Source organism: Sander vitreus, chromosome 12 (genome assembly GCF_031162955.1).
Source record: "Sander vitreus isolate 19-12246 chromosome 12, sanVit1, whole genome shotgun sequence".
Lineage (NCBI taxonomy): Eukaryota > Metazoa > Chordata > Actinopteri > Perciformes > Percidae > Sander > Sander vitreus.
In genome coordinates, this window is record NC_135866.1 from 15903103 (window position 1) to 15922812 (window position 19710).

The 19710-nt window shown below is 39.7% G+C and overlaps 1 protein-coding gene across 2 annotated transcripts; it reads left to right on the top strand.

Moving 5' to 3' along the window:
• The first annotated feature begins 685 nt into the window (after nucleotides 1–685).
• Nucleotides 686–19530, top strand: ccdc24 (coiled-coil domain containing 24). 2 transcript variants are annotated; one of them, XM_078264087.1, is made up of 9 exons: nucleotides 686–973; nucleotides 1237–1398; nucleotides 5276–5460; nucleotides 9333–9449; nucleotides 9558–9662; nucleotides 12697–12751; nucleotides 17008–17071; nucleotides 17547–17658; nucleotides 17929–19530. In XM_078264087.1, the coding sequence occupies exons 2-9, from the start codon at nucleotides 1249–1251 to the stop codon at nucleotides 18914–18916; spliced, it is 1776 nt and encodes a 591-aa protein (XP_078120213.1). In that variant the 5' UTR covers nucleotides 686–973; nucleotides 1237–1248; the 3' UTR covers nucleotides 18917–19530. The 2 variants fall into 2 exon arrangements, with proteins under 2 accessions (XP_078120213.1, XP_078120214.1); XM_078264088.1 differs by having other exon boundaries at nucleotides 686–1398.
• Nucleotides 19531–19710: the final 180 nt, after the last annotated feature.

Genomic DNA, 19710 nt, shown 5'->3' on the forward strand with positions numbered 1-19710 from the left:
GCTGGGATTTGGTAGACAGATTACCCGAGTTTGTTACATTGTTAGTGGACGCAAATATCGTTGGCATTACTTCTGTCCTCCGACAGCGGTCTACTGGGGCTGCGCACACTTCTGCAAAGAGTCCGGAAGGGGGTGGAGGTTCGGGGGCATAAAGAGGGAAAGTTATAGTCGTTGCCTCTCCGAGAGTTCACATTCACACGCCAGTCTCGCTGAAGGCTGAAGTCTGTCCCTCCCCCTATTATCTCAGTTATAGTGCAGACTTTTACAAGGGCACAGATGGTCATCTGGTGTGTTGATTGTTGGTAATTACTTAAGTCTACAAAGCATGTAATTTATGTTTATAGGTAATTTGTTACATTGTGTCATTTTGTAATGCATTTTTATCGCGTTATAATTAGAAAACAAGTCTGTTTTCAATAATACCATAGACTGTGGAACACAAACGTTGACAGTTACGCGAGATATCGCGATATCTTCTCCTAGCAACTGGAACGTTTACCCTGGATACCTCAGCCTTGGGGTGTTGCAGTTAAGGTGAGAGTTTTTTCTTCTTCATTTTAGCAACATAAAAAATACATTTTATTAAATGTATCCGTGTTTTACACAAGCAGTTTTATCATTTCATTGTACGTGTTTAAAATACACTATGGGGAACACTGTTCCCGTGTTGTTTAGGTTTGCTAGCTTTCCCGATAAGAGTCCGAGATCTCAATTAACTAGCCTATCTAACGTTAGCTTAAAAACAACGGCAGTTAGGGTTAGCGTTACAAAGCAAGAGAAACCTCCATGCAGAGAACAGTTGTATACCCCTCAACCTTTAGCTAAGCTATTAATTGCACCAGTGGTGGTGAGAGAAGCATTGATAGCTACAAGATCCTGTAACGTTATGCAACATTTTACTTAAAAGGTGCGGAAGTTACGGAAATCCCGAAGGATGACTACGATGCAACGTTAATGCAAAACTTAATGCGAGGTAACGTTAAAAAAAATCCCACCATGATCCTTCTGGGGCGGAACTGTTGTCAGCAAAATATAATTTTTTGTTAAGTAAAAGTACTCAATGTAGAGCTAAGACTATAAATATATAGAAATAATATTTTACCAGCTCAATCTCTATTTTGTAAGTAAAGTTCAAGTACCTGAAATTTGTACTTAAAGTACAGCATTTGAGTAAATGTAGAGTGTTACATTTTACCAATGTGTTACTGCAGTTTCTCTCTGTTCCTTCACTCCTAGATTACCATTCCTATGCAGTCTCCCGATGGAAACCAGCTCTGGTGCCCTGGCCAGTCCCTGTGGAGCCTGGTCGCTGAACATGTTCCTGGGTCAGAGTTGCCAAAGATCCAAGCAGCACTGGGCCACTCCCTGGTTGACATGTACACAGAGGTGCACACTGAGGTGAGATTGTTTTCATGACTGCATTGTTTCTGTTTTCTTTTGCCAGAATGTAGCTACGGTACATACCACACACATGCTTTCAAGTCAGAACATTCCTCTTCAAATTCAGCAGGTAAAGCTGGTTTCATCATTCATGTTTTATCCATTCAAAGAATTCAGACAGTGGGTCTGTTTCTGGTAGGATCCCACGAGACTACCACCACACCATCTACAAGAATTTCCTTTTTAGCTCAGTTTCGGGGTGAATTAAGGAATTTGCTCAGCTAAGCATTTCTGACCAAACTATTTATGAACTGTGGTGTTATGTTGTGTAAGGAGGTTAGTTTGTCTGCATACATTCATTTATCTCCAGACTCTCTAATAAAAGTGAAATGTGGGTCAACTGGCACTGTGCTGCAGTGAAGTCCAAATATGAGCCAGGCAACTAGACATTAATATTTACTCAAGGCCAGCTAAATGATCTGCCTAAAGCCCCATGCATGGAAAGCACTCAGCTCTGGCAAAATTATCTTACCCAAGAAAGACTTGCGGGTCGATGATGAGAAACATCCCCAGCTAAGAATGAGTGGGACAAACCTCAATAAATAGGCCAAATCAAGGTCAAGAAAAGTCTAAGTGATGTGAAAAGAAAAAGAAAACATTTAAAGGAAAAACAGAGTAACTCCTTAAGTGTGGTCATAAATCATGAAAGAAAATCGGAGAAAAATTAAGAAAGATACTGTAATCAGATAATAAAGAAACAGGACTTCAGTAATTGCTGTAGCTTACATAGTTTGATATGATGCTGACATGGAGCATGTCCTGACTGTGTTAAAATGAATCTAAGGCTGCAGTTCATAGTTATTTCAACTGTTGATTACTTTTAACATTTTTCTCAATTAATTGTTTCATCTATAAAATGTCAAAACATAGTGAAAATTGCCCATCGTAAGTTCCAAGAGCCCAAAGTAACATCATCAAATGTCTTGTTTTGTCCAACCAACAATCCAAAACTTGAGAATATTCAATTTACTGTACATATAGTGATACAAAACAGACAAAAGCAGAGAAAATAACTTAATTGATTGAACTTTTCTCAACCCTTATGTGTCAATTAACTGATTGATTGATAAATCAACTAATTCTAAATGAACTTAAAACATTACAGTGCATTGAAAATTGCTCAGTGGTTTACCTTAAATCTAAATGTGAGGAAATGCGGCCTAGTCTACTGAGGGAACATTCCTTTCAAGCTGAAAGGAGAGGCCATGCCATGGGCACTTAAAGCCAACTCCGTAGCTGTAGATTTCACAAAGAATTCCTCTTATTAGCGCTTTCTGTGGGATATCAAATTCTATTTTCTGTTTTCTTTCTCATATACAACCCAGCCGCTCTCCCTCTGTCTGTCTTTTTTGCTTTTCTACGCTCGTACCTTCTGCCATCTTCTATCGTTTTCCTCTTTTGTGTGTTCAGTATTGAAATCTCTTCATTTGTTAACAGCCTGCAGTCAGCCAACAGGCCAGTCACTGTTTGCAGAAAAAAATGTGGACATACGTAGTCTGTCTCAGCTCTCTCAAGCCGTGCCATGTAGACTCTGACCACATATCAACATGTAAAAATCACATGTGACAACTACAAAACTATTTTTTACGTGGAAGCATGCAAGAATCCCTCCTTTTTACACACACAAACACACGCACACACACACACACACACACACACACACACACACACACACACACACACACACACACACACACACACACACACACACACACACACACACACACACACACACAGAAAGAGGAAATAGGACCAGTAAGCTTAGTGAGTCAGGGGGTCAGTATAATAGGGTTAAAGAGGATAATCCTCAACTGTTGATAAGACCGTTAGCAACGCATATACTATGACCCAATTGTGTATGTGTCTGAGTAGAGAAAATACAGTAGATGTGTGCGTGTGTGCATACATGTGTGTGTGACTTTAAGTATTGCTCTGATGTTTTTTCACCTATGATTCAGTGTATGCAGTGGATGGCTGTGAAGACCTCAGATGGATAGAAAGAGTTAAGCTAAAAGCTTTAAGAAATTTCCAGGAAAAAAAACAACAAAACAAAGCACAGAGCGCCCTTATTTAACTCTATTACTGAAGTGGTTCCCTTCAGTTATTGCATTTACTGCAGGGAGGATCACTTCCTTTTCTCTATTTTTGCTGTCTGAGTCTGCTTATCTCCATCTCTTTCTACTTCTGTTTTTCCTCTCCTCTGTCCCTGTCGGTTTCTCCTTCAGCCATGTAATGAATTCCATCCCTCAGTGAGCCACTGTGAAAAGTAATAGTTGATCTGCAGGCGACTGCTCCATTCCTCAACATGGCCAGTCCTCCCTCCATCAAGGTCTCCATTGTCTCAGGCGGTTAGATCAGAGTGAACATTAGCCTCTCTTTTCAAGTCTCTCTACAAGGGCAATCTCTCTGTGCCCCTCTACACTCTCTCTAATTTCTCTCTACTCTGAATCAAAATGAGCCCTTTAAGTTAAATGTAGTCTAAAACCCAGTTATGTAATTCAACATAATAGCTTCTAGTACGTTTTTTTTAACTGACAGGTTTCAACAGCACTCCCTTAAAATAACTCCTCGATGAGATCAACATTGTAACATTAACACCTCGACACCCAAAGACAGACAGAGGAAGCCAGTGTGAGTGAAAAGGGCTGCGTGTGTAATGTATGTGTATGCAACACACTGTGTGAATCATGGTATGCAACGGGATGTGCAGTGCACACACTTCAACACACATGCAAAGACCAGAAGCGGTGTGTTTAGTATCCTCCAGTGTATTCCTTTGAAGTGAAGTATTTGACTGCAAATGACAGAAATGATTGGCAGACAACATGTGTGGAGGTGTTAATGGTATCCAGACCTCACTGAGACGCACATGCACACAAACATTCACACACATGTTTTCTTTTTTTTGGGACTATTTTGTCTATGGCTGTTACATTTTGGGTAAATGATGGTGATTTTTCTGTAAAGATGCAGAAAACAAGGTTGGTCAGACCTTCTACCGACGATAGAGGAAGTCGGCTATAAAGACTGAGCTTTTTAGCATTTTTTGTTTGTTTAACAATTCCTTGATCTGCATTGATAATCCTACATGTAGCAAAATTACAAGCTAACAAAAAATATGTTAGTTGAAAGGACGTTTTGTGTTCTGTGCATTGTTTCCTGTTCCAAGAAGATCATTTAATTTACAATCAACAAGGTCTTCTTGTGCCAAGGACAGCCCTGAACATGTTTTCATTAATAGAAAGTGAAGTGAAAAATGGAGATCGTCAGTTGTAGTGGAAAACAAAAACAGTTCAACTTCAATGTTTACATTGCAAGTTGGTGGTATTCTTAATATTTTTGTATCATTTATATTTTCATCTAATATAATTTCACAATTTTTAATATTTTAATTATAGCTAGAGCTACAGTGGAATCCTGCACCTACCCACACTACTAAGCACCCATACAGTCATATTTTGGATTCACTGAGACTCAAAAGCAATAAGATAATCCTTCACCACCTTCCCTGAGACATGAAAAGTCCTGCTATCATCCTCAGTCAGAGAGGCCTGTCAGGAGAGTGTACTGGATGACGGATGTCTGGGTCACTGCTTGCTTGCAGCATATTGCAAGTGGACTGTCCGCTCGGCTTTAAAAGAGGGGTTCACTAAATCAAATGAAAATATTTTCATTTATCAGTACCATCACTTGGTGCAGGATCATAAGCTGTCAGCTGTGAATGTGTTACCTGGACTGACAGCAAAAAGTCAAGACAGTCTTGGAACTATCCCGTTAGTATGATACATTATTGTATGTATAACCCCTTCACTTATCATAATAATACAATTTGCAGATGGAGATGTGGCACAAGATGTGGCAAGAGAGCCAGCAAGGAAACAATCGCAGCAGGACAGGGACCCCGCTCCCACGTCAGCAGGCCTCCCCTCTAGCCGACCCCCCTGCAGTCAAAGAGCTGGTGAGAGCCGAGGTGAAGATGTTACTGCAGAGTCTCAGCGAGAAAGCCAGCAGGGAGGGGAGGTAGGTGTAAGATCTAACACACAAATCTACTCCACTGTGCATTATTGTGTTTTTTTGCCTTTGGATGGATTGGCCAAAAAAAAAAAAATGGTTCGTACAACATGAGAGAACCATTAAAGACACTAAAACAACTGTACTAGTAATGCTAGTGATTGTAATGGGATTTTGTTGAATCAAAACAAATGATATATTTTTTGTTATTTACTGTCAAATAAGAATGCATGAAGGACAGACTATTAAATTATACAAACACAACAATCCACCACTGATTATTGGCATAGAGTATGGTTTTACTACAGTGGTAGCAATCTTAGAAGTACACCACTGCAGATTACGCTCTCTCAAAAACATTATATTGTTGCACACAATTGGTCAGTCAGTCAACGCTCAGTCACTAGTTGAACTTGATGAATTCAACAAGATAGCAGAAATTACATTTTTGAACCAAGTCCTCAGGAAATTTACATTTTCAACATTCAGTTTGAATTCAAATTAAAATGTTTGTCAGCTACAGGCTTGATAAAGCAGTTTAGTTCCAGATGTATAAACAGCCATTAGAGTCGACGTTTGCATGATTTATTTCTCTAATGACTGTGACTTTTTCACAGAGGGTTTTCTTTTCCTGGTTAGCGGTTTAAATTGAGCACAACACTTCAGCTTTTTCACAAGCCAAGACATGGCATGAATAAGTACCGGTAGGTTAAGACCCTGCTTTCACTCTGTGCGTAATTTCCCCCCTAACAAAGAGTGCCATAAAATGCTATATTGTGTTCCCACGTCAGTTAAAAATGGGATGGAAAGCAGAGGAACAATGGTTTTTGGCATAGGGATGTTGCAAACTGGTTTGGGAATTGTGGAACAATGGAACAATTATAGGAGGGAGACTTGCATGCATTCCACACCAAATGCCAACAAACACTAGATTTTAAGGGCTCAGTCTATGCTAGCTTTAATTGGAATACATATATATTTTACCTTAAATGGGAAGCTAAATACTCATCTTAAAATTGTAAAGAGTTTGCAAAAATGCATAAAACGTTTATTGAGTTGTTTGTCAGTGAACTGCTAACAGGGAGAACACAATGAAGCTTGGTACTCTGTCTGTTTCTTATGAGGCACATTCATCCAGGAGTTATAAGCTCCTCAAGAGGTCGTAATGAAACTTGCTGTTTGGCTTTTAATTTCTACAGCTAATCTTACAGCTCAGGTCAGAGATGAGCTTGTATCAATTGGCAATTTCATGACATGTATTAAAAATACACTGAGGAATGTCATGAACTGTTGGCAGGATATTATCGGTTAGGGACACTGCCCTACATCCTTACATTACAATTTTAAGGCCTAATTTATGTATCAAAGGGTGTTTTGGAGGAAGTGTGTGTGAGAGTATGAGTATGTATGAGCTAGTAACTATCCCAGCAACCAGCTCACTGCTGCCAGGAATGTTGCCCTCTGTCACCTCTCAGGCTTTGTCGAGGCTTTTTAGGGAAAAGCACAGCATAAGATGGATTATTTTCCGTTTTGTGACAAACCATTTAGTACCTGTCAATTTGTTGACTTCCTTTTTATTGTGATTGTCTTTTTTTCTGTGTCCTTTTATGTCGTATATTGTTAAACTATAGGCTGCATGCAACTCTAGTGGTTTAGGTTTTCTTTTCTTTTTATGTGTGTGTTCGGGCTTATTTTGTGTATGGCATCAACCCCAGTCCTCCGTTAGGAGCCACTAATTTGTGCTATGTTGACCTGTTGTATAAAATCTACATTCACTTTTACCAAATTACTAATTTATGTCAGATGGGAATGTCAGTAGTCAGCAAACTGGAATGTTGACCTGATGAAGCCAGAAGATAACCAAAGTCATTACAATTCATCCTGAGGAAAACATATATGTATGTGCCAAGTTTTGGGGGCAATCCATCCAATAAATGTAGAAACATTACACTCAAAACAACAAAAGTGAACCTCATGGTGGCGCTAGAGGAAAAGTCAGATGATCACCAAAGTCAGTAGAATTCATCCTCAGGGGACCATTAATGTATGTACAGAATTGTATGTAAATTCCTCCAATAGTTGTTCAGGTATTTCAGTTTGGACCTAAGTGGTGGAGCGACCAACATTGCCATCCCTTGAGCACAAACAGCATTTTTGTGTTTTTACTTAAATTGAAATATTGTAAAGATATAAAATATTTCATGCATCTAAAGAAATATATAAAATGTATAATGTTACTCTGGCGCTTGTTATGACAGCTCAGTTGACAGGGATTTATTTTGAAGTAATCTTACAGGGGTTTCTTTAAAGTGAGGATGGCAGCAAGACCGTTTAAGCTGACAATCCAATATCTATAAGACCACAGGTCTGCCTACAACAGCACTGTGTCTTATTAAAGTGTCATAAGCAAGACCTGAACTGAGACCCAAAAAGTCCCATTCAGAGGGAGAAATATAGCCCAGTATTATTGGCTGTGTATGAGCACTACCAAAAAAGTATTTGTGCCACACAGACTGTGCCAGCACAACTCGCTTTTTCCCTTTGAAGTGGGCTTTGTTGTTGAACTTGATGCATGGTTCAACGTGGTTGTGTATGTGTTTCAGGCCTTTGATCCTTCAATTAGGCTAAGTTCCAAGTGTATATCAGCCGAATGGCTTTCAGGATTAAACCCCAACACACTTCCCGGTAATAACACTTCAACTTAATCGCTCCGCAGCCCTCTATTTCTCAATTTAGTTCAATTTAATATGCTTTGTTGGCATGGAAATTCAGAAAATGTTATCAAAGATTGATAGAGACCAGCATCTTTCTCTCTCTCATACTCATACTCCCATCCACCTGGAATTGTTTGTGTGTCTGTGTGTGTGTGTGTGTGTGTGTGTGTGTGTGTGTGTGTGTGTGTGAGTGCATTCGTGTGTGTGTGTGTGTGCATTTGTGCGTGTATGTGTGTGCGTGTGTGTGTGTGTGTGTGTGTGTCTGTGTGTGTGCATTTGTGCGTGCGTGTGTGTGTGCGTGATTTTAACCTAATTTACCAGACATATTAGCCAAGGACACCTATATTTGTATCGAAGGCCCAACTAACTAATTTTCTTAAAGCCACATCAACAGGAGGGGCTAAAAATAGTTCTCATCCCCATACCAGATTCTTCCTGTGATTTGAGGGTTTGAAGATGGGTGTGCACATTGTTAAAGTCAACTGATTTATCTTATTGGCCTCGTCCTGTGTGGTCCTGATGCCCTAGCCATCCACCCATTTACACCCACACCTCTGTTTCTTTGTCTAAGTGGATAGACGTGACTAGAAAAGACACATTTTCCCTCATGGACTATAAAATTATGCAGAGCTGACCAGGCTGTCACCACGCCTGCTGCTGCCTACACCATCTGCTTGTTTCTTCTTTTTCTTCCAGCTAGGGATCATTCAGATATTGTAAAATGAACCCAGCTCTGATAATAGAGTTCTATTAAATGCACATGTTGTACAGCCTTTATGGAACTAAAAGCACCACCAGATCATCCTGCATAAAGCAGGAATGTACCTTCTGATCAGTAATTCAGTCAATCAAGCTTTATCTATGTTGCAGTCCATACATGCTAGTGCAACTCAAAGTACAAACATAAACAGTGAAACAACTGGAGACTAAATTCAAACATAGAAATAATAAAAGTGAAATAATAAATAGATAAAAGGCAATATATAAATCAAATTAAAAGTAAATAATTTTAGTTTACTTTAGAGATAACAACACTTTCAGTCAATGTATATTCTTCAAGCACTGCCAAAAACTCATTCATATATAAACTCTGAGAGAAAGTTGCAGATACAGTAAACTGAATTGTGTAAAGAGTCTTTCTTTTATCATGTGCTGTTGTTGCTATAGAGATGGCGAGGAGCTCTTGTTTCGGTACAAACCTGAGACGGTGGACTACGCCCTGAGTCACCTTGACAGCTGTTACAGAAACTATAAAAACCCTGTAAATACTGACAACATAAGGAGGTAAGTAACACTGGCACAACAGAACTTGAAAAGTTTAGTAAAATTATACAGTGCTTTTAATAATGCATAACATCTCTTTTAATCTTCTTTGTCTACTCTTTTCTTCAGACCGAGCTCTCACTGTTCAGTCCAGTCTAATGCTGAAGATGAGATTGAGGCAATGAAAGACAAGTTGAATGTCATTGACATTGACCAGGTGGTGGACCGCCTCAGGTAAGTTGTGTTTCCCAAACTTTATGGCTTGTGACCAGGGTGCGATTTGTGAAAAAAAAACAGTTTTTGATCATGCACAACAAAACAAAACATGCATTAAATCCCCCTTTCAATACCATGGATAGTGCCACTTGGCCAAGGCATGCCAAAACACTTATTTATGAACTTCAATGGACAATATCAAAATGAAATAGCACAATGTGGTCTCAACATAAAAAACAGCGCTTTCAAGCCAGGGAGCGGAGTTCATTTCCCGGCGAAACCAAGATCTTTTTTCGTTTTGGTGCCTAAACTTAACTGTCGTCACTGCCGCATGGCGCTCACCTTTTCTCTGCCGCTGGTACGACGGACCTCTGTAGCCTCGGTCACGGAGCTCTGTAACGGCTAAACACATCCAGCAACTGCCGCTCTAATTTTATTGTTCTATCGCACTATTAGACTATGTCGACGACGATTCATATAGGGGATTGCTCCGGTACCGCCGGAAGACCAGCTGGAAGTCCTGCACCTTCCGCTTTCTTTGTGTTGGCATTCTAAACGCCGGTCAATTATGAGGATTATGGTTAACTGCTCCTCAGATCTCTGCAGGGTAAATCCAGACAGCTAGCTAGACTATCTGTCCAATCTGAGTTTTCTGTTGCACGACTAAAACAACTTTTGAACGAGCACATGTTCCATCAAAACAAGTTTCTTCCCGAGGCTATTTTGCAGAGACACCATTATTGCGTCCGGCGCCTTTCTGCTATCCCGAAATGCTGTTTGGACTAGCCAGACCTTCCTCTGCAGCGCTGTGGAGGTAGGTCTGGCAATGCGAGACTATGGATGGGTGAAACACAGGACTTTAAGCAAATTGCTCCCTGCTTGTGACTATAGCTGGACCGATACCGTATTTTTGATGCTGATACAATATATCGGTTAACACGTAACATCCACACCAATCTTGATACGGTTCAGGAATTAATAATCTAAGATGAACATTTTAGAATAAAAAGATTGTCATTACTCTCTGGTGGACAAACTATGTAATGACCAGGGCCATATGGAATCTGCAGACGCACAATTCCACAGATTTTTCCGCATATTTTAAACAATTAAAAGAAAAATTAAAAAAAATTAAAAAAAACTCAGAATGTTATCACATATCCACCCCAAGCAGAAAAACAGTCAGCAAAATTTTGCAGAATTTCATTCTGCATCACCGCTGAAAACTGTAAAAAAAAAAAAAAAAACATTTGGGTCTGGTAATGACACTATTTTTTAAATTTCCTCAAACCTAGTTTGGCAGTTCTGTACTGCAATTTCTTGTTACTTATCGGCCAACATATACACACATAATGATATATCTGAAATAAGCTATCAATAAGCTATACATCTAGCTCTACTTGTGACCCTTTAATACAAAGCAATGACTACTTGCAACCCCTAATCACATGTAACATGAGTTGTGAGTGATTGTTTTTCACTAGAGGTCTAAGCAGCCAATTTTTTTCATCTTAGATTTGTAATACTAACTAGCAGACACACATCATGCAGATTGTGCACTGTATGTGTGTGTTTTTTTCTTTGTGGTATAGGTTCAGTTCCTCGAAGCTCTCCCTTAATTTCCCCTCAATTATCCTTGGTGGCTTCTGTTGCTGCCCTCCCTCCTTCACACTCCATCCCTCCTTTCCTTCCACCAACCCTCACTTTGAGGCCCACGGGGCAACACAGTCACTGGGGCTACCTTGAAAGAGAGCCTCCCCCCCTTCCCTATCTGTCTCTCTTTCTCTTTCTCTCCCTCTCTTTCCCATTTCCTGACTCGATCAGAACAAAAGGCCCCATTGTCAGAAAATGGATCCCAAAGCAGGCAGAAGTTTCTTTTTCATTTGAAAGAAGTTTATAATAAATTCTACTATGGTTATGTAACCAGAGAAGGAGAAAGTGTCTTGGGAGAGAGGGAAGGAAAGGAAAAATAGGACACTGTTTCCTCGGTATCATTATGAAAACTGTAGAGCAGTGGTTGCCAACCTGGGGTCCGGGGACCCCTCAGGGGGGCGGCAAAGATCACAGGGGGTGCGCAAGTCTTTATCTGGTTTGAGGTTGAGGTAAAAAAAAAAAAAAATATTTGCACATGTTAAACAAATTATGATAATACACTAGAATATATAATGTATACAAAAGTCTGTATGAAAACTATATATTTTTGTTCTCGCTTAAAATTGGAGGCAGGCTACTTAGTAGGCCAAACCTCCGGGACCTCTTAACCTGGGACCCTGGCTGTCATCAGGTCAGCTGCTAGCTGCTATCATCCTCGTTTTTCCTGCCGCCGCGGCATCACTATTTTATGAATGAAACATGGCGGAGAAACGTAAAAGTGCTGATAACTCCTCTGTATCAAAAAAGAAAGTAAGACTCTATCTCGAGAGTTACCCCAACGTCGGTTTTGGAGGGGGGGGGCTCAGCTTTTCTTAGACATAAGTAGGGGGGGCACCAAGGAAAAAAGGTTGTGAACCACTGCTGTAGAGGATAAGCTATGAGCAGACACCAAGTGCACCTATTCCGTTGTCACTGCCTTAGTTGTGTGATTGTGTTGTACCCTTTTGCTTATCAATCTACCACTGTGCGCCTTTCCAACATTTTGAAAATATTATATAGTGTATACTTGTCACAGATTCAACCACTGCATAAAATTAGGATATAATTTCAATCAATCGGTATTAAATATGTGAAGCGTTTCTACTGCATTTAACGAAACAAACCACAGCCATTATGAAAAGAAGTCTCAGCTTTTAACTTAGGTGTTTGGCTGTGTGCGCGTGTTGTAACTGATAAATGCACAGTTTCCATTTTGACCTAGATTTGACGAATTTCTTTATGAAAAAGTACTGCAGTACTGAAGATAAAAATCAAGGCTGTCTGTCATCTATCTATCTATCTATCTATCTATCTATCTATCTATCTATCTATCTATCTATCTATCTATCTATCTGTCTGTCTGTCTGTCTGTCTGTCTGTCTGTCTGTCTGTCTGTCTGTCTATCTATCTGTCTATCTAGGTCTGTCCTAATGGAGGAATGTGAAGCATTGAACAGGCTGGTGAAACATTTCAAGGTAAGAAGAACAGGATGAAAAACAGCCAACTACCAAATAAAGCTTAGTTTTTCAGCTTCCAGTGCAATACTGATCCGAATCCTACAATTATGTATGGGGAACCAGGCCAAAACCTTAATTTCTATATTGATGCAGCTGTGAATGGATTTTACAATCAGAATGTATACAATATAACCTTGTAAGCATCCTGAGTTATGATGTTATGCTGAACAAACGGTAAGTCTGGACATCCTATTCATATTATCTAAATTATATATATATATATATATATAGTAGGAGTTTTCTTAATAATCCATACCTATTTCTACCTAACTAATCTTTCCCTTAAATTTCCCTAAAGCTTTTTTACAAAAAGAAAATATCAATACTGTATTAAATACTGTTCTTGATCTAGTTAGATAAATACTCATGCTTGTTCTTTTGTTCATTGCAACTGCACCATTACACCAAAAAGAAATACTCTAGCTGCCTTGTGCATCATTTTGGAAACATTTCCCCAAACCCAGCCTGACTTACAGTATTTGGTTTCTGTGACATTTTACTACAATGCAAAATTACATTTTTAGGATTTTAACAAAGTTTTCCCGGGCAACATGAGGTCCAGTTGTTTGATGCAATTTGCACAATGCTTGGTTAATACACATTTCCATTCAAAAAGACACTGACTTCCTCGACCAGGGACACACTTTTTCCCAAAACAATTTTAAATTCCTTTTGGACTCCCTTGGGTAGATCTGCTAACTCTGTATTGGCACCAACACGCTGCCAAGGTTTTCATCTACACAAATACACACACATAAGCACACAAACTCACACGCACACATAGGAAACCTGCGAGGACTCAGTCTAAACTTCTTTTTTCCATCTGTCTGGCCAAGAGCTTTGCGGTGCTGAGTAAGATCGATCTCTTTCCAAATACTCAAATGACTTAATACATACAGTACATACAGAGACATTTAGACACACGCACACACACACACACACACACACACACACACACACACACACACACACACACACACACACATATACATGCCTACAATCTGGCTGCACTGTCATGCTTGCTTGGCATGATGAGAGAACCAGAGTGAGTAGTTAGAGGCCAGATGTAGGACTTCTCTGCAGAGCAGATGTGGAAGTTATCTCTCTGTACATCTCTCTATACCCTCTATGTGTGTGTTACATGTAATGTATGTGTGTCTGCTTGGAAGTGTTGTGTAACAAAATTGGAAAAGTTTATAGAGGAACAAAAATAACTGACAGTCTCTGAGATGTTTGTTAAGAACCTTAAAGTGAATATGTTGTGTGACCATCGAGTATCATTGTTCTTGGTGCATGAAGACCGATTCAAATGTTACTCTGTCAACATGCCATTGCAAAGATAAACCTAAACTTTGGAAAACTTCATCAGGCATTTTCACGATAGAAAAAAACAAACTGGGTGTTGGAGAGTGAGGAGAGGACAATTATTAGAGTAACCTTTCCTGACCCAAGGTGTGTTGTTCCAGTGTTAAAGACCTAAGGGTGTGAAGCTAATTGTACAGAGACTTTTCTTGGACGTCATGAGGCTTTTATTGTAAAGGCAGTTAAACATCTTTCTGGAAATTATCCTGCGATAAAACAGAAATGTGAAGCCGGGGCTCAGGTGGTGCTGTGCTCTTATAGCATGAGCTTATTGTGCATTCCCTTTATTTGCGGCAGTGGTGGATGGATGATGTTGATGCTGTGCCGTGCAAGGCATCACTGCCTCATTGGCTGTGATAACTCATAAATCCTTGAAAGGAAGTACACTGTAGTCAGCCATTATGATCTTCTGTGTGAGTTTTATTTTTTACTGTGACACAAATCTTTAGAAAGTCTTATTATCTGTTAATATTATACATCTAGTATCTACTATAGGACTATTGACTAGGAGGCTTAACATTGGAAGTAGAAACTTAGTCATGGTTAGCAGTTCTCACCTTTTCTAACTATTGACCAAAGTTTAATGTAGTATTTTCCTACCACAGGCAAAGAAGAGGTGAATGAGACAGAAACATATGCCAACATATATAGGCTGAAAAAAGATATCTACACTATTCTTTCAGTCACTAATTTACTGCTTCAAATTCCAAGTCGTAAATGTGTTTGATGGAGAAAAGGAATTTGGATTTTGATCCAAATTGGAAGATTTTACCCACTGCTAAGCAGGAAAACATTCAGACTTTCCAACTCTAATCACATTTTTTTTCACAGTTTGTTAACATCTGTTTTGTTTAATTCAAGGACCTGTAATAATTAGCTATGTCGGCTTCAGTTTTTGTGAGGAAAATATGTTAAATGTCCACAAATGTCTCTTGACAGTGTTTGGCATTAAGCTGTGCTGTTTTGTTTTAAGTCAAGATCCTGTAAGTGTCCTGCTTAAGGACTGTCATGGCTTTCTCATCACCATCACGTTTGACGCAGTTGAGATTGCTATTGATTTAGTGTTATTCCACGCAGTTAAATTATATAACGGCTATTAAATGGAGCCAAATCAGACGTTTAGAGGCTTAATACGGTATGATCGAATCATTAATTTGTCGTAAACACAACTGTAATGACCTATTTTCTCTTAGCAGGAGGGAGGCTCATATAACGACTTTGTCTGCACTATTGGCTGCACTGTTACTGTGGCCAGAAGACTCATCTCTGTTATCTAATGTATTTGGCATGTACAGTATGTTCTATAACATATATAATATGGTGCTGAAGATGTCACCGTTTTCCTTGCTCTATTGGTGCTCTGTAAATTGGTTGAAGTAGCCTTTTCTGTTGCTTTTGTTAATAATAGTGCAGATGATGTGGGTTTAGACCTTCAAGACTTCATGTGTGCTTTCATAGCCACTTCAGGCTCAGCCGTAGCTCAGACACTGTCTGTAAGGGATAGGTGGTAGTAATAATATTATCAGCAGCTGTGCTCTGTCAGTGCATGAGCGCCGCAATGTTCCTCATGCTGTGACGTTTGCTGTGGGTGAGGAATCTGTCACTAGACTCAGAAGGGATGATCTGGTTTTGGTGGTCTAAACTGGGCAAAGGTGGCCTGGTGGTGGTGGTCAAGGTGATAAATGAGAATACTGACTGGTCACACAAGAGAGACATGTGGGCAAAATGTAACCTGTTCACCATTAAACCTGTTTCAGCAGTCAGAGTATGACCTGCATACGCTGATGCTACTGAATAAAACATCTCAACTGGAAAGAGGTAGATTTTCTGTCAGGATATTGAAGGTTTTTGCTGGTAGACCAGCTAGATCAAGCTTGGCCAGCATGGTTCCAGTATACAGCAGAACAGATGGCAGCCATCAGTAGCTGGTTTCAGCTGGATTTTGTAGCAGGAACGGTGACCCTTGTTCTCCTGTTTCTGGTTCTGCATCAGCTGAGGGAGAGATATGTATGTTGGCTGTGCAGATGTGGCTTTGGGTTCTAGAGATTCATGTATGAGAATAATGACAGTAACAGCTTTTCCTAAAATATCAGCAAGTCAGCGCCATGGTAATGGGTTCAAATCCCACACGGACCACAAAGCCTATTTTCAGAGAGTGTGTGTTTATGCTTTACAGTTGTGTGAATTTCAGTCACTTCACTGTCAGAGACACCAGACATACTTTGTCTGCAGCTCTGAAAGACAATACTGGGAGGTTTGGGTTTGTTTTTACTGTCAGTCTCCAGGCCTGTGGGTACGTTTGTCTGCTGGTGAGTGTGTATGTGTGTGAGTGTTAGTGCAATCGCACACACTTTTCATTAGTGTTTGTGTGCTGTTGTAAAATGAGAGCGGAGGCTGCCAGTCACTCATAACAAACACATGAAGACACACTTTTCAATCAGGTCTTTGGTTGTACAATCTATGGACACGCACACACACACACACACACACCTATGGTTTTCGCTTTGGATATAGATATTTGAGGCCAAATTATAATGGAAGACTGCTGCTCAATCGTTTAGTGGGCGCACACACACACACACACACACACACACACACACACACACACACACCTCTTTCTCCCTCTGTTATTTTTATACTTTTTCCTTGTTCCTTTGCTATTTCCAAAGGCTCATGCTTTCTTGAACATGTTTAATACATTTACCTCCCATTTTTCCACGTCTACTACTGTCACTAGAAGCTGAATGTGTCTTAGTTTGTGCCGTGGTATTATGTTAAGTACACTCAAACTGCATGTTTAAACATAAGCGCTGCCTCTTTCTACTGCATTCTATGTCTTGTGTTCCTTGCAGGGAAATATAAAACACAAGTGCCGGAGTCAATGGGAATTTGATCAATCAGAACCTACAGTTGCAGGTGAGTCCGTATACCAACATGTTGGTGTTTTGCTGCCATCTGGTGGCACATTATTGTTTAACACATGATGTGTGAGGACAGTTCTCTTTCTCACTTACAGTATGGCCCATTGAATCTGTAGCCCAATGAATACATTTACAGATGAAATGAGAATGCTGATGATTTTACATACCCTCGAATAGCTGGTAATACTCATTCTGTAGCATATTTATGAATGAAAAAAAGAGTGATTGAGGACTCCAGCCAAATCCATCTACTCTGGGACAAATGACAGTGAAATGAATCTGAGTACTCTTCAGAGCAGTCTGGGTATGAAAGCAATAGCGTTCATTTTCAGAACTCAATAATGAGTACTTGCTTTTTTTTCATATGCACTAGGTGATTGTTATCTTTTGATGGTTTTCTGTACTTACGTATCTGACAGCGTGTTTAAGTATTTTCAAATCTCAATACTGTTGCATTTGTGTGTGTGCAGATTTGAAAGAGCTAAGAGGAGCTATACAAATGGACTTGGATCTTTACCCCTCTTCGCTTGCTGCTTTACCTTCAGCTTCCTCCCCTCTCCCTTTGAAGCAACTGAAAAACAGGTTAGTATGTTTTTCTGTTACGACCCCCAGAAAGGCTTTGTTTTTAAGAGGGCCATAATGAATACAAATAAAATGAAAAGGGAATGACAGGAAAAAATTTATATTTAAATAATATGTGCCTTCTCATTCCATTCAAGCTTTCTTGATGTATGCACAGTGTTGTTTTTGATTTATAAAACAAACAAACTATTTTAACGGTACTTCTTTTCGTTGTCTTCATGTAAGAAAATATTTCTCAATCTGATTCCCATTCTGATTCATTTCCCCCAGACTGTCAGCAGGACAAAGGGTTTCTGATGAGACTCTGCGATCTTTAAGCGTTACATCAGTCCTAAGACCACATCCACCTCCTCCTCTGTGCCATACTAAACCAAGGCCACCGCTCGGGGCTCCTCCTAACAAGCCATCTTCATCAGTTAAACTCGTTAATAGTGCATCACTGTCTAGGACTCATGGACAGCATAGAAGCACATTAGCCTCCACTGGAGCTAGGAAAACACAAACACCTATCTGCAGCAGGATGGTCACTTCTGGGCAAGCAAACCACCACTTCACCACTTCACTGCCAGGGCCTGGCAGTGACCAGATGACGGTTAAAACCGTACACCACGGCAATCTTTCCTCAGAGCAAGATAGCGGTGGTCTCCACTGCATGATCCCGACTTCTACTTCAAGTTTTCAAATAAAAACTCCAAGAAACTCACGCATCCATGAAACCCATCTGTCATCCCATCGCAGTGTTCACAGCCTGAGCAGAAAGTGTGATTTGTCACCACAGATGAAGAGAAATGGCAGCCCGGCCTGGAGGTCAAGAAACATCAATACTACACCCTCAACCCCTAACTTGGATGCAGGCAGTTACAGCAGCAATACTAACCATCCTGTGTCAACGACTGGGAAATCAAAGACACAAAATGAGCAACAGAATAGCACCTGTGGAGATAGTTTAGTGTCAACAACGGTGCAGACATATAATGACAGAAGGAAGAGTACTTCTGAGAGGTTGCAGTCTGAAACTGGGAGCTATTCTGGATATACTGGCAGCAGGAACAGCAACAATGGAATGGATAGAAGTAAAAATGGTCATCTTGGTAAAGACGGCGTCCAACAGCAAAGCCTAGTAGCCACGTGCACCCATCCAGCGTCAATACGGATAAATGGACAATTCTTTACTTCCCACAAAAGACCACTTGAGGGCACCACAAGTCAGCAAATCAGCAAGTTTTACCAGCCAGTCCCTCCTGCAATGTCAACTTGAAGTCAGCCACAAACCAGACCAGAAAGAGACTCTGGTAGTTAGTGCCATTGACCTGTTGTATTAAGATAAAAAGGAAGACAAATAAAGATAGTATGTTGCAGGAAGAATTCAAGAGAGGTTTGGTATTGTAGTAGATAAGATGGCAAACTATTGAACATAGTGATAAGACATCTCAGAATTACTATTCTATTTGGGAGAGGATTACTTAACAGTTGCATACATTGTTTTGCTCTGGAATAATTTCACAGCTATATATATTTTTCCCCCCCATAAAGCTTCAATTAAACATAACTTGAACTCTGGTATCTACATACATGGAAAATGAGTGCTTGAAATTTTGCAGTGTCTAAATATTTGATAGTAAAATGTGTGTTGTTAAGAGCCCTGCTTTCATTAAAATCACAAATAATACTCTAAGTATAAATGTGTTATAATCACTGAAGGGTGTTTTAACTGAACATTAGAAAATTAAAGCCCTCTGTGGTTCTTACAAGTCTAAATAATAACATTAATCATAACTCAATTTCCTTCAGCTATGTCACGCACCATCATTAATGTTATTAGTAACACGTGCTTCACCTACTATGACAAGTCAATGTCTGCTGTTAAAAGAACTCTATGTCACTTAAGTATATGTATATATATATATATATATATATATATATATATATATATATATATATGTATATGTTACCAGGGATATAATTAAATGAATTTTGGCTCAATACATTTAAATATTGATACATTTAATAAAAAATAAAAAAACACCATTTGGGAGTCCTGCATGACAGTGC

Excerpts from the sequence above, each read along its gene's own strand:
- ccdc24 (XM_078264088.1), top strand. The coding sequence starts at position 1,249 with ATGCAGTCTCCCGATGGAAACCAGCTCTGGTGCCCTGGCCAGTCCCTG. Across the intron at positions 9,663-12,696 it reads CAGGTGGTGGACCGCCTCAG|GTCTGTCCTAATGGAGGAAT; the intron begins GTAAGTTGTGTT and ends CTGTCTATCTAG. Across the intron at positions 12,752-17,007 it reads GGCTGGTGAAACATTTCAAG|GGAAATATAAAACACAAGTG; the intron begins GTAAGAAGAACA and ends TGTTCCTTGCAG.